The sequence below is a fragment of the Entelurus aequoreus genome, linkage group LG10 (genome assembly GCF_033978785.1).
Source record: "Entelurus aequoreus isolate RoL-2023_Sb linkage group LG10, RoL_Eaeq_v1.1, whole genome shotgun sequence".
Classification (NCBI taxonomy): Eukaryota; Metazoa; Chordata; class Actinopteri; order Syngnathiformes; family Syngnathidae; genus Entelurus; species Entelurus aequoreus.
The window spans coordinates 66,026,936-66,041,696 of NC_084740.1; the positions used below are offsets into that span (position 1 = coordinate 66,026,936).

The following is a 14,761-nucleotide window of genomic DNA, read 5'->3' on the forward strand; positions in this document are numbered from 1 at the left end:
CAGTGAATGTATATGTACAGTATGTGTATATGTGTGTTTGTACAGTGAATGTATATGTACAGTATGTGTATACAGTATGTGTGTTTGTACAGTGAATGTACATGTACAGTATGTGTATATGTGTTTGTACAGTATGTGTATATGTATGTTTGTACAGTGAATGTATATGTACAGTATGTGTATGTTTGTATAATGAATGTGCGTGTGGATGTACGAACTTTGAGTGTGTAAATATGTACTGTATTTGTATATGTATGTGGGAGCGTAGGTACCTATGTATGTGTGTATGTATATGTGAATTTGTATGTACAATACATTTGACTCCCAGTGTGTGCGGGAGCCAGAGTACGGCCCCAGCCTCCCCGAGAGCCTAACCCACAAACAGTAGGTGTGGTGCCCAGGGAACCAGGGACCGCTGCCCCCACGCAGCCAAGCCGGACAGCGACAGGAACCCCAGAGCCCGGCCCAACGCGCCGCCCACAAGGGCCAGCAGCAGGCCGCAGACAGACGCACCCGGCAGAGGACAAGGCACAAGAACCCAAGCCAGCGAGAGACCACACCCCACACGGGCAGAAAGGCGGGACGCCCCGCCCGAGGGGCCCGGACACCCCCCGCAACTGGATGGGAAGACCGCCCCCGCCCCACCACATCAAGTCGCCAACAGAGACCCCACAGCGCAAGGTCGGGCCACACGGGCACGGACCCCACCCAACAGGAAGCAAGACCCGCGCGACGCCACACACAAATAAATAATAAGATTAAACAAAAATAATAATAATAATAAATAAAATTTAAAAAAAATAAAATAAAAATAAATAAATAAATAAATAAATAAATAAAATAAAAAAATATAAATTAAATTAAAAGTAACCAATAAAAATCAATAAATAAAATAAAAATAAAAATAAAAATAAAAATAAAAATAAAAATAAAAATAAAAATAAAAATAAAAATAAAAATAAAAATAAAAATAAAATAAAATAAGTAAATAATAAAAATTAAAATTAAAAATTAATTAAAAATAAATAAAAAAATAAAAAAATTAAAAAATAATAATGATAAAAAAATGAATAAAAGCCTGGCAGGCCACCAGACCGCAGTCCCCGCAATCCGTGCCGGCCGACGAGGCAATGAGGGGTGCGCCGAACCCCAACTCCCCCACTTGCATGTACACACAGACATGTGTGCCGTTTAATCACACAAAGAGAAGTATGTTTTTACCTAAAATGCGACTCAAAATGGCGGTCACAACAAACCCCCACCTTTGGTCACTTAAAGGGGCCGCACAGAACTACTCACTCTTAACTGCATATATGAATGTTAAACTAGAACAACATTGTTATGTGCACAATAGAACAATGGCAGTGAATAATGAAGACAAAGTCAAGTAAAAGTATGTCAGACCCACTCGACGTTCATTGCACCATGGTTTGTGTATCATGATGACTGCTGTTGTTGTTCCTGTGATTTTCATCCTTTTTACGTACATAAAGATATTTATAATAACTTATCACAGGTGTGTAGAAGTCAGGAAAAAAGCTGCAGAGACATGTTTACCTCACCTGATGGTTTTATTCATCTTCCTTTGATGTCGTCATAGCTCGATTGGAGTCAGATCTTCCAAAAATTGTAAGTTTTATAATGACCTTACAAGTACTTGTGTATAATCCTCTGTTCAATCCAATCATTTATGGAGTGAATATGAAAGAAATCTGGAAACACATCAAGAGATTGTTTTGTCAACTGGTAAACAAAAGAATATGATCACACTTGTTAGCATTGGAATCTTCATTTTCCCAAGTGATTCTTTAAAAAAGCCCTTCACATCATCATATGGTGTTTATAAGATGTATACATAGAAGAAAAAGGAAGCTCAGAGCCATGCTGTCCGACGTCATTTTATATCAATAATTGTATTGCTTTTTCTATATTAAGTTATTGCAAGGTCAATATCCTGCATTTATTGATACATTATACAACGTAATTCAACTTCAACTTCTGTATTTATTTATGTTTATTGTATCTAAAATCCAGGCTGAAAATTTATTTCATTTTATTGTGCATATGACAATTGGAAATATGTTTTGTACACTTAGCTTTTAATTTGAATTTTGATTATTTTTATGATGCTAATCTTTTTTTTTTTTTTTCCATTTTTGCCATCTTGTAAATTACTGTAAAGCACTTTTAATTGCCTTGTGTACGAATTGTGCTCTATAAATGAACTTAACCCTAACTCATATATTTATGTACTGTAAGACTATTTTCACCTTTATCACTGCAAAATCCATCCATATATTGATCACAGGTGAGTGTGAAGAGGATGAGAACATGAGGCCTGATTTCCAATTGGAAAAAGGTGTGTTCATGCACCAGGTGGAGGCCTTGAAGAACAGCAGGTGTTGGAAGCGCCATCATAAATCATTGATCATGGATGAATCACGATGACGCCGAGCCAACGAAAAAAAGTGTAACGACATCAGCAGAAGGGAAAAATGAACATATTTGGCTGCTTTCTGTTACAAATCTTCGTGGCAGGCCCCTCCATATACGTAGTGTAGGGCCCCGCAATCCGTAGGGGCCATGTTTTGCACCAAGAAGCACATGTAAAATGCCAATTAATGGACAACACCTCATCAAATTTTAACCCTAGGCAAGATTTGTCTTGAGTTTGCATCACATTTTACAAATTAAAGTCTTGGGAGGGTTACAAAGTAAAAGAGGAGAACGCCTCTTCAACTTGGAGGCCAATCGCAGGCAGTCTTCATCCTGTGGGTCATCCTTATAAGGTGGACGACTTCTTACTCTTCTCAGCATTGACTGCTCACAACAAGTTCCATCAACATCACCGTGAAGACTTGGAGGAGCTTGTCGACATGACAGCATCTTTTGATGGAGGACTTGATGGATGCAGAATTCAATGGAACATTTATAACTCTTGGTGGCTTTGTAGAAATGGACAAGTATAGATATCTTTACTTTGTCATCTTGTTGACATTATATATTCTCATCCTCTGCACTAACTGCACCATTATATGTCTAATCTGGATCCACAGGAACCTTCATGAGCCTATGTACATTTTCATTGCAGCTTTGTCACTCAACTCTCTTTTGTTTAGCACTGCTCTCTACCCCAAACTTTTCTTTGATGTCTTATCTCAAAAACAGACCATTTCTTATCCTGCTTGTATGTTTCAATATTTTCTCTATTATTCTTTTGGTGCTTCAGACTTCTTACTGCTGTCAGCCATGTCTTATGACAGGTATGTGTCTATCTGCAAACCTCTGCAGTACCCAACTATCATGGGAAAAAGAACTGTTGTTGTCCTCTTGACTTTGGCCTGGTTTCTACCTGCATGTGAGGATGTGGTGCCAACTGTGATTAATTCTCAACAAAAACTTTGTGACTTTACAACAAAAGGCATTTTTTGTAACAATACAATTTTTAAGCTTCACTGTGTAAAATCAGCATTTCTTAAGGCTCATGGTTTGTTTGTAATGATGAATCTTGTTGTTGTTCCTGTGATGTTCATCCTTTTTACGTACATAAAGATATTTATAGTAACTTATCACAGTTGTGCAGAAGTCAGGAAAAAAGCGGCAGAGACATGTTTACCTCACCTGATGGTTTTATTCAGCTTCTCTTGTTTGTGTCTGTTTGATGTCATCATTGCTCGATTGGAGTCAGGTCTTTCAAAATTTGTAGGTTTAATAATGACTTTACAAATACTTGTGTATAATCCTCTGTTCAATCCAATCATTTATGGAGTGAAAATGAAAGAAATCTGGAAACACATCAAGAGATTGTTTTATCAACCGGTGCACTAAAGAAAATGATCCCACTTGTTCGCTACTTGGATGAGAGGGGAAACGTCTTCTAAGACAAACCAAACAGTCCAGTTGTGATCGTTTGAATGCCCTGAGAACACAATGACCCGGGTGAATGACAACATCCATAGACATAGGATTAAAGTCTTTATTTTCCCAAGTGATTCTTTAAGAAAAGTCATTCACATCATCATATGGTGTTTATAAGATGTTTACATGGAAGAAAAAGGAAGCTCAGAGCCATGCTGTCTGTTGTCATTTAATATGAATAATTGTATTGCTTTATCAACATTAAGTTATTGCTAAGTCAATATCCTGCATTTATTGACACATTTATACATTGTTGTCACTTTCAACTTCTGTACTAATTTATTGTTAATGTAACTATAATCCAAGTTGAAACATGTTTTTTCAATTGTGCATATGACAACTCACATTTTAATTTGAATAGTGATTATTTTTTTATTTTATGGCTTCTTGTAATTATCTGTAAAACCCTTTAAAATTCCTTGTGTATGAATTGTGCTCTATAAATAAACTTGTCCTTGCCTTGCCGATAATCTCTTTATTTTCAATAAATGTACTTATGTGCGCATACTTTTATAACACATATATTTGTGCATTGGCCCTAGTGTGTGAATGTGAGTGTGAATGTTGTCCGTCTATCTGTGTTGGCCCTGCGATGAGGTGGCGACTTGTCCAGGGTGTACGCCGCCTTCCACCCGAATGCAGCTGAGATAGGCTCAAGCACCCCCCGCGACCTCAAAATGGATGGATGGATGGATATTTGTGCATTGTAACACTAAATTAATGTTTACCTTTATCACTGCATAAGCCATCCATGTATTGTCACACATTCTCTATTATTTTCTCTCCCTAAAAAGGAACGTGTTGCCAAATGTGTCTTCAGCTGCTTTCTGTAACAAGCCTCAGTGGCAGGCCCCTCCATATACATTTTTGTGTGAAGAAGCACATGTAAAATGCCAGTTAATGAACCACAGGGCACTTCATTTGAAATTTTATCGCAGACATATGACCTTACAAGTACTTGTCATGTCTGGCTTGATCATGTTTTTGTTTGGCCATGTGCTGTTTGTTTTTTGGACGCTTTTTAGTTCCTGGTTGTTCACTCCCTTGATTTGTTTCCATAGCAACCCATTAGTTTTCACCTGTCATGTCACGCACCTGTTTCACGTTTTGAGTCACGCACCTGTTGTTAATCATGTCTGTGTTATTTAAGCTTTTCATTTTCTGTTGGTCAGCCTGGCGACATCACATTTATGCTCTGCACACTTTACTTTCACGCTTCTTCATGCCATGTTCACAGTCCCATGCCAAGTAAGTTTTGTTTCATGTTTATAGTTTTTTGCCTTTGTACAAGTCTTTTGTTTTCATTAGCCAAGTTTTGCACCTCCGCTGTGAGCACTTTTTGTTTGTTCCTTTTTTCCATAGTTCTGCCTTTGTGCTAGTTTTGTTTTATTAGTCAAGTTTGTTCCCCGCCTTGTGCGCGCCCTTTGTTTGTACTTTTTTGAGTAAATTAAATCATGTCATTACCTTCACGTCGTGTCCGCTCCAAATCCTTTGCACCATGGGAAAACAAACCACACCACAGTCCTTGTCTTTATAGATGTCGCCAGCTAAAAAGTTTTCCCGCAAGATTGGACGAGGGAGCGTGGGAAGTCCTGCACGCTATGGAGGCGGAAACACTGCGCGTTTCCCCCAGGGAGCGCAGGGGGATGATGTGGTGGCCCAGAGGCAAGCTGGTGCCGATCGGTGCGTCGCTCCCGTCCCGGAAACGTCAACAAGGAAGAGGAAAGACTTCCGCGAGTGGACAGGATGCACCACTCCCGCGGGCTCCTCCCCCTCCGGGCGGAGATGGAAGACAGCCAGCGTGGCAGCTCAAGGAGCACGCCAGAGACCTGGAGATTTTTTTTCCAAATTATTTTTTCCTGTCAATCCAAGCCACCCAAATTCCATGCTCCGCCCCCCAGGACTCAAGCCACGCCCAAGTCACACTTTTTTTTTTCACTCACAAGAGCCCAGGTGGGGGGGGGGGGGGGGGGGGGGGAAAGAAAGACTTTTTGGACAATTTAGAGGGGAGGATTTTGCCCCCCTCCTGACCTCCCTCCACCCACCCCAAAAGACTGTTCCAGACAGCGGGGAGCGCGTCTGGTATCTGCTCCTTGAGGTGGGGGCTAGGGCTGGGAACTGTTCAGGTGGGGTCGCTCATCGTCATGCCATGCCACAGCCTCTTGCACGACCACCACCACCAGTTCTTCAGCCTGCCAAGCCACAGCCTCCAGCACGGCCACCACCACCAGTCTTTCGGCCTGCTAAGCCACAACCTACGGTTCGGCCACCACCACCGGTCTTTTGGCCTGCCAAGCCGCAACCCCCAGCTAGGCCACCTCCACCTGCTCCACGCCCTGCTTCAAGGCTATCAACATGCCTAGCAGCTCCACGCCAAGCTCCACCAGTCGCAGCTCCACCAGTCGCAGCTCCACGCCAAGCGCCGCCAGTCGCAGCTCCACGCCAAGCGCCGGCAGTCGCAGCTCCACGCCAAGCGCCGCCAGTCGCAGCTCCACGCCAAGCGCCGGCAGTCGCAGCTCCACGGCGCCAAGCGTCGGCAGTCGCAGCTCCACGGCGCCAAGCGCCGGCAGTCGCAGCTCCACGGCGCCAAGCGCCGGCAGTCGCAACTCCACGGCGCCAAGCGCCGGCAGTCGCAGCTCCACGGCGCCAAGCGCCGCCAGTCGCAGCTCCACGACGCCAAGCGCCGCCAGTCGCAGCTCCACGACGCCAAGCGCCGCCAGTCGCAGCTCCACGACGCCAAGCGCCGCCAGTCGCAGCTCCACGGCGCCAAGCGTCGGCAGTCGCAGCTCCACGGCGCCAAGCGCCGGCAGTCGCAGCTCCATGGCGCCAAGCGCCGGCAGTCGCAGCTCCACGGCGCCAAGCGCCGGCAGTCGCAGCTCCACGGCGCCAATCGCCGGCAGTCTCAGCTCCACGACGCCAAGACCCCCAAAGCCAAGACCAAGACCCCCATGCCAAGACCAAGCACCGCCATGCCAAGACCCTCCAAGCGGCCAAGACCCTCCAAGCGGCAAATACCCGCCATGCCAAGACCAAGACCCGCCACGCCAAGCTTCGCCGCCCGACGCGCCACGCCAAACTTCGCCGCCCGACGCGCCACGCCAAGCTTCGCCGCCTGATTAGTCAATGGCACCCGTGACTGCTTCGTCTGCTGTTTCCACGCCTGCCACGATGACGACGCGCCTGCCTTCTCGTCGGCCACGGGTATGGCCGCTACCTGGTCGTCCGCCACGCCAAGTGCGCCCCCTCCTCGTCGGCCACGGATGTGGCCCTTCCCAGGTTGCCCACCTCGCCTGCTGCAGCGGCGTTCCACTCGCCGCCGCCACATGACTATGCCTCGAAGGATTCGGGGCCACTTGGTCTGGCGACCCACCGCCATGTCCCCCTCCCGCCCTCCCATGACTCTTGTTCATTTTTTTTGTTTGTTTTGAACATCTGGGATCTGTCCGTAAGGGGGGGCTCGGTCATGTCTGTGTTGATCATGTTTTTGTTTGGCCATGTGCTGTTTGTTTTTAGGATGCTTTTTAGTTCCTGGTTTTTCACTCCCTTGTTTTGTTTCCATAGCAACCCATTAGTTTTCACCTGTCATGTCACGCACCTGTTTCACGTTTTGAGTCACGCACCTGTTGTTAATCATGTCTGTTATTTAAGCTTTTCATTTTCTGTTGGTCAGCCTGGCAACATCACATTTATGCTCTGCACACTTTATGTTCACGCTTCTTCGTGTCATGTTCACAGTCCCATGCCAAGTAAGTTTTGTTTCATGTTTATAGTTTTTTGCCTTTGTGCAATTATTTTGTTTTCATTAGCCAAGTTTTGCACCTCCGCTGTGAGCGCTTTTTGTTTGTTCCTTTTTTCCATAGTTCTGCCTTTGTGCTAGTTTTGTTTTATTAGCCAAGTTTGTTCCCCGCCTTGTGCGCGCCCTCTGTTTGTACTTTTTTGAGTAAATTAAATCATGTCATTTCCTTCACGTCGTGTCCGCTCCAAATCCTTTGCACCATGGGAAAACAAACCACACCACAGTCCTCGTCTTGACAGTACTTGTGTACAATCCTCTGTTCAATCCAATCATTTATGGAGTGAAAATGAAAGAAATCTGGAAACACATCAAGAGATTGTTTTGTCTACTGGTGAACAAAAGAATATGATCACACTTGTTAGCATTGGAATCTTAATTTTCCCAAATAATTCTTTAAAAAAGCCATTCACATCATTATATGGTGTTTATAAGATGTATACATGGAAGAAAAAGGAAGCTCAGAGCCATGCTGTCTGTTGTCATTTTATATCAATAATTGTATTGCTTTTTCAATATTAAGTTATTGCAAGGTCAATATCCTGCATTTATTGATACATTATACAACGTAATTCAACTTCAACTTCTGTATTTATTTATGTTTATTGTATCTAAAATCCAGGCTGAAATTTAATTTCATTTTATTGTGCATATGACAATTGGAAATATGTTTTGTACACTTAGATTTTAATTTGAAATGTGATTATTTTTATGATGCTAAGCTTTTTTTTTTCAATATTGCCATCTTGTATATTTCCGTAAAGCACTTTTAATTGCCTTGTGTACGAATTGTGCTCTATAAATCAACTTAACCCTAACTCATATATATTTATGTACTGTAACACTATTTTCACCTTTATCACTGCAAAAGCCATCCATGTATTGATCACAGGTGAGTGTGAAGAGGATGAGAACATGAGGCCTGATTTCCAATTGGAAAAAGGTGTGTTCATGCACCAGGTGGAGGCCTTGAAGAACAGCAGGTGTTGGAAGCGCCATGTTTTGCACCAAGAAGCACGTGTGCAATCTACTAATAAAAGTCTCAATCAACCAATCAATGTAAAAATGCCAATTAATGGACAACACCTCATATCAAATTTTAACCCTAGGCAAGATTTGTCATGAGTTTGCATCACATTTTACAAATTAAAGTCTTGGGAGGGTTACAAAGTAAAAGAGGAGAACGCCTCTTCAACTTAGAGGCCAATCGCAGGCAGTCTTCATCCTGTGGGTCATCCTTATAAGGTGGACGACTTCTTACTCTTCTCAGCATTGACTGCTCACAACAAGTTCCATCAACATCACCGTGATGACTTGGAGGAGCTTGTCGACATGACAGCATCTTTTGATGGAGGACTTGATGGATGCAGAATTCAATGGAACATTTATAACTCTTGGTGGCTTTGTAGAAATGGACAAGTTTAGATATCTTTACTTTGTCATCTTGTTGACATTATATATTCTCATCCTCTGCACTAACTGCACCATTATATGTCTAATCTGGATCCACAGGAACCTTCATGAGCCTATGTACATTTTCATTGCAGCTTTGTCACTCAACTCTCTTTTGTTTAGCACTGCTATCTACCCCAAACTTTTCATTGACGTCTTATCTCAAAAACAGACCATTTCTAATCCTGCTTGTCTGTTTCAATATTTTCTCTATTATTCTTTTGGTGCTTCAGACTTCTTACTGCTGTCAGCCATGTCTTATGACAGGTATGTGTCTATCTGCAAACCTCTGCAGTATCCAACTATCATGGGAAAAATAACTGTTATTGTCCTCTTGACTTTGGCCTGGTTTCTACCTGCATGTGAGCTTGTAGTGCCAACTGTGATTAGTTCTCAACAAAAACTTTGTGACTTTACAACAAAAGGCATTTTTTGTAACAATACAATGTTGAAGCTTCACTGTGAAAAATCAGCATTTCTTACCTTTTATGGTTTGTTTATCATGATGAATCTTGTTGTTTCTCCTGTGATGTTCATCCTTTTTACGTACATAAAGATATTTATAGTAACTTATCACAGTTGTGCAGAAGTCAGGAAAAAAGCGGCAGAGACATGTTTACCTCACCTGATGGTTTTATTCAGCTTCTCTTGTTTGTGTCTGTTTGATGTCATCATTGCTCGATTGGAGTCAGGTCTTCCAAAATGTGTACGTTTAATAATGGCTTTACAAATACTTGTGTATAATCCTTTGTTCAATCCAATCATTTATGGAGTGAAAATGAAAGAAATCTGGAAACACATGAAGAGATTGTTTTATCAACTGGTGCACTAAAGAAAATGATCCCACTTGTTCGCTACTTGGATGAGAGGGGAAACGTCTTCTAAGACAAACCAAACAGTCCAGTTGTGATCGTTTGAATGCCCTGAGAACACAATGACCCGGGTGAGTGACAACATCCATAGACATAGGATTGAAGTCTTTATTTTCCCAAGTGATTCTTTAAGAAAAGTCATTCACATCATCATATGGTGTTTATAAGATGTATATATGGAAGAAAAAGGAAGCGAAGAGCCATGCTGTCTGTTGTCATTTTATATGAATAATTGTATTGCTTTATCAACATTAAGTTATTGCTAAATCAATATCCTGCATTTATTGACACATTTATACATTGGTTGTCACTTTCAACTTCTGTACTAATTTATTGTAAATGCAACTATAATTTCAATTGTGCATATGACAACTCACATTTTAATTTGAATTGTGATTTTTATTTTATTTTATGGCTTCTTGTAATTTTCTGTAAAACCCTATAAAATTCCTTGTGTATGAATTGTGCTCTATAAATAAACTTGTCCTTGCCTTGCCGATAATCTCTTTATTTTCAATGAATGTACTTATGTGCGCATACTTTTATAACACATATATTTGTGCATTGTAACACTAAATTCAATTTTACCTTTATCACTGCATAAGCCATCCATGTATTGTCACACATTCTCTATTATTTTCTCTCCCTAAAAAGGAACGTGTTGCCAAATGTTTCTTCGGCTGCTTTCTGTAACAAGCCTCAGTGGCAGGCCCCTCCATATACATTTTTGTGTGAAGAAGCACATGTAAAATGCCAGTTAATGAACCACAGGGCACTTCATTTGAAATTTTATCGCAGACATATTCCCTAGTCCCTTCCTGCTCTGTCACTGATAAGATCAAAATGGCTAATTTCCACTGATTTTGTCACCGTGCCAAGCAGTGATAAAACTGGTCTTGTAAAGCAGTCATACTCTGTTAAATCTTGGTCGGAACTGTTATGGGAAGATTTTCAAATGTATGTTGAAATTGTTATTTTGCAAGAAAATCAATTATTGAAAAACATTTTTCCCCATAAATTTGTTTTGATAAAAAAAAAAAACATGGCTCAAATTAAATTTGACTTGGATTTAAAAACGTTGTTCCCCTAGGGGAAACTGGATTAAACATGGCACGCTATTGACCTATTGATACAATAACAATCTACAAGGTTAATACAGTTCACTTCTCTTTCTTCCCATCCATTTACCTGCTTTCTTTAGTAATTAAATCATTCATTATATATAAGTATTGTTGCAAATTAATCAATTGTAATGTTGATAATAAAGGTAATTATTGTTATTTGTATTTTTCCACTTGTTGTATAATAATGTTCATTGTAATTTCTGTGTTGTTAATTTTTACTTTACTAACTGTTCTTTGCAATCACTTTTTGTATCATATTTGTCCATATTGTTGCGCTTGTAATGCAAAAGCAAGACAACTTGAGATAGCTTTGACACACAGACATGTGTGTCGTTTAATCACACAAAGAGAAGTATGTTTTTACCTAAAATGCGACTCAAAATGGCGGTCACAACAAACCCCCACCTTTGGTCACTTAAAGGGGCCGCACAGAACTACTCACTCTTAACTGTATATATGAATGTTATTAAACAAGAACAATATTGTTATGTGCACAATAGAACAATAGCAGTGAATAATGAAAACAAAGTCAAGTAAACGTATGTCAGACCCACTCGACGTCCATTGCACCATGGTTTGTTTATCATGATGACTGCTGTTGTTCAATCAATCAATCAATGTTTATTTATATAGCCCTAAATCACAAGTGTCTCAAAGGGCTGTTGTTGTTCCTGTGATTTTCATCCTTTTTACGTACATAAAGATAATTAATAATAACTTATCACAGGTGTGTAGAAGTCAGGAAAAAAGCTGCAGAGACATGTTTACCTCACCTGATGGTTTTTTTCATCTTCCTTTGTTTAGTTTTAGTTGATGTCGTCATAGCTCGATTGGAGTCAGATCTTCCAAAAATTGTACGTTTAATAATGACCTTACAAGTACTTGTCATGTCTGTGTTGATCATGTTTTTGTTTGGCCATGTGCTGTTTGTTTTTTGGACGCTTTTTAGTTCCTGGTTGTTCACTCCCTTGTTTTGTTTCCATAGCAACCCATTAGTTTTCACCTGTCATGTCACGCACCTGTTTCACGTTTTGAGTCATGCACCTGTTGTCAATCATGTCTGTGTTATTTAAGCTTTTCATTTTCTGTTGGTCAGCCTGGTGACATCACATTTATGCTCTGCACACTTTATGTTCACGCTTCTTCATGCCATGTTCACAGTCCCTTGCCAAGTAAGTTTTGTTTCATGTTCATAGTTTTTTGCCTTTGTGCAAGTCTTTTGTTTTCATTAGCCAAGTTTTGCACCTCCGCTGTGAGCACTTTTTGTTTGTTCCTTTTTTCCATAGTTCTGCCTTTGTGCTAGTTTTGTTTTATTAGCCAAGTTTGTTCCCCGCCTTGTGCGCGCCCTTTTTTTTGTACTTTTTTGAGTAAATTAAATCATGTCATTACCTTCACGTCGTTTCCGCTCCAAATCCTTTGCACCATGGGAAAACAAACCACACCACAGTCCTCGTCTTTATAGATGTCGCCAGCTAAAAAGTTTTTCCGCAAGATTGGATGAGGGAGCGTGGGAAGTCCTGCGAGCTATGGAGGCGGAAACACTGCGCTTTTCCCCCAGGGAGCGCAGGGGGATGATGTGGTGGCCCAGAGGCAAGCTGGTGCCGATCGCTGCGTCGCTCCCGTCCCGGAAACGTCACCAAGGAAGAGGAAAGACTTCCGCGAGTGGACAGGATGCACCACTCCCGCGGGCTCCTCCCCCTCCGGGCGGAGATGGAAGTCAGCCAGCCTGGCAGCTCAAGGAGCACGCCAGAGACCTGGAGATTTTTTTTCCAAATTCTTTATCCTGTCAATCCAAGCCACCCAAATTCCATGCCCCGCCCCCCAGGACTCAAGCCACGCCGAAATCACACATTTTTTTTCACCCACAAGAGCCCAGGTGGGGGGGGGGGAAGAAAGACTTTTTGGACAATTTAGAGGGGAGGATTTTGCCCCTCTCCTGACCTCCCTCCACCCACCCCAAAAGACTGTTCCAGACAGCGGGGAGCGCATCTGGTATCCGCTCCTTGAGGTGGGGGCTAGGGCTGGGAACTGTTCAGGTGGGGTCGCTCATCGTCATGCCATGCCACAGCCTCTTGCACGACCGCCACCACCAGTTCTTCAGCCTGCCAAGCCACAGCCTCCAGCACGGCCACCACCACCAGTCTTTCGGCCTGCTAAGCCGCAACCTCCGGTTCGGCCACCACCACCGGTCTTTTGGCCTGCCAAGCCGAAAGCCCCAGCTATGCCTCCTCCACCTGCTCCACGCCCTGCTTCAAGGCTATCAACATGCCTAGCAGCTCCACGCCAAGCTCCACCACGCCAAGCTCCACCAGTCGCAGCTCCACGCCAAACGCCGCCAGTCGCAGCTCCACGACGCCAAGCGCCGGCAGTCGCAGCTCCACGACGCCAAGCACCGGCAGTCGCAGCTCCACGGCGCCAAGCGTCGGCAGTCGCGGCTCCACGGCGCCAAGCGCCGGCAGTCGCGGCTCCACGGCGCCAAGCGCCGCCAGTCGCAGCTCCACGACACCAAGCGGCGCCAGTCGCAGCTCCACGACGCCAAGCGCCGCCAGTCGCAGCTCCACGACGCCAAGCGCCGCCAGTCGCAGCTCCACGACGCCAAGCGCCGCCAGTCGCAGCTCCACGACGCCAAGACCCCCCAAGCCAAGACCAAGACCCCCCATGCCAATACCAAGACCTGCAATGCCAAGACCAAGCACCGCCATGCCAAGACCCTCCAAGCGGCCAAGACCCTCCAAGCGGCAAAGACCCGCCATGCCAAGACCAAGACCCGCCACGCCAAGCTTCGCCGCCCGACGCGCCACGCCAAACTTCGCCGCCCGACGCGCCACGCCAAGCTTCGCCGCCAGATTAGTCTATGGCACCCGTGACTGCTTCGTCTGCTGTTTCCACGCCTGCCACGATGACGACGCGCCTGCCTTCTCGTCGGCCACGGGTATGGCCGCTACCTGGTCGTCCGCCACGCCAAGTGCGCCCACCTCCTCGTCGGCCACGGATGTGGCCCTTCCCAGGTTGCCGCCGCTACATGACTATGCCTCAGTGGATTCGGGGCCACTTGGTCTGGCGACCCACCGCCATGTCCCCCTCCCGCCCTCCCATGACTCTTGTTCATTTTTTTGTTTTGTTTTGAACATCTGGGATCTGTCCGTAAGGGGGGGGCTCTGTCATGTCTGTGTTGATCATGTTTTTGTTTGGCCATGTGCTGTTTGTTTTTTGGACGCTTTTTAATTCCTGGTTGTTCACTCCCTTGTTTTGTTTCCATAGCAACCCATTAGTTTTCACCTGTCATGTCACGCACCTGTTTTACGTTTCGAGTCACGCACCTGTTGTTAATCATGTCTGTGTTATTTAAGCTTTTCATTTTCTGTTGGTCAGCCTGGCGACATCACATTTATGCCGCACACTGAAATATCAAAGCAAGCGGGGGCCATTTTGATATTTTTTATTTTAAAAACCAATACAGTATATGTATAAAAAATATACATTTAGGCCTCCACTCAGGCCTGATCCTGGGGACCCCAAAGGGTTTAGGTACAAAAGATATTTGAAATGTGTCATTATTTAGTATTATTATTATTATCCAAGGTTTAAATCTCCAGATCAGC

General features: G+C 43.6%; 3 protein-coding genes across 3 annotated transcripts in view; 2 read left to right on the forward strand and 1 right to left on the reverse strand.

The window, feature by feature from the left end:
- Nucleotides 1–14,761, reverse strand: part of fhip1b (FHF complex subunit HOOK interacting protein 1B) — a 716,414-nt gene that overhangs the window by 142,086 nt on the left and 559,567 nt on the right. The gene's annotated exons all lie outside the window — the stretch shown is intronic.
- On the forward strand, nucleotides 2,905–3,828 carry LOC133659181 (olfactory receptor 10J4-like). The gene has a single exon (XM_062061917.1). It carries the CDS (start codon nucleotides 2,905–2,907, stop codon nucleotides 3,826–3,828), a length of 924 nt encoding a protein of 307 aa, XP_061917901.1.
- LOC133658069 (olfactory receptor 10J4-like) lies at nucleotides 9,072–9,995 on the forward strand. Its single transcript, XM_062059682.1, has one exon. The coding sequence runs from the start codon at nucleotides 9,072–9,074 to the stop codon at nucleotides 9,993–9,995; it is 924 nt and encodes a 307-aa protein (XP_061915666.1).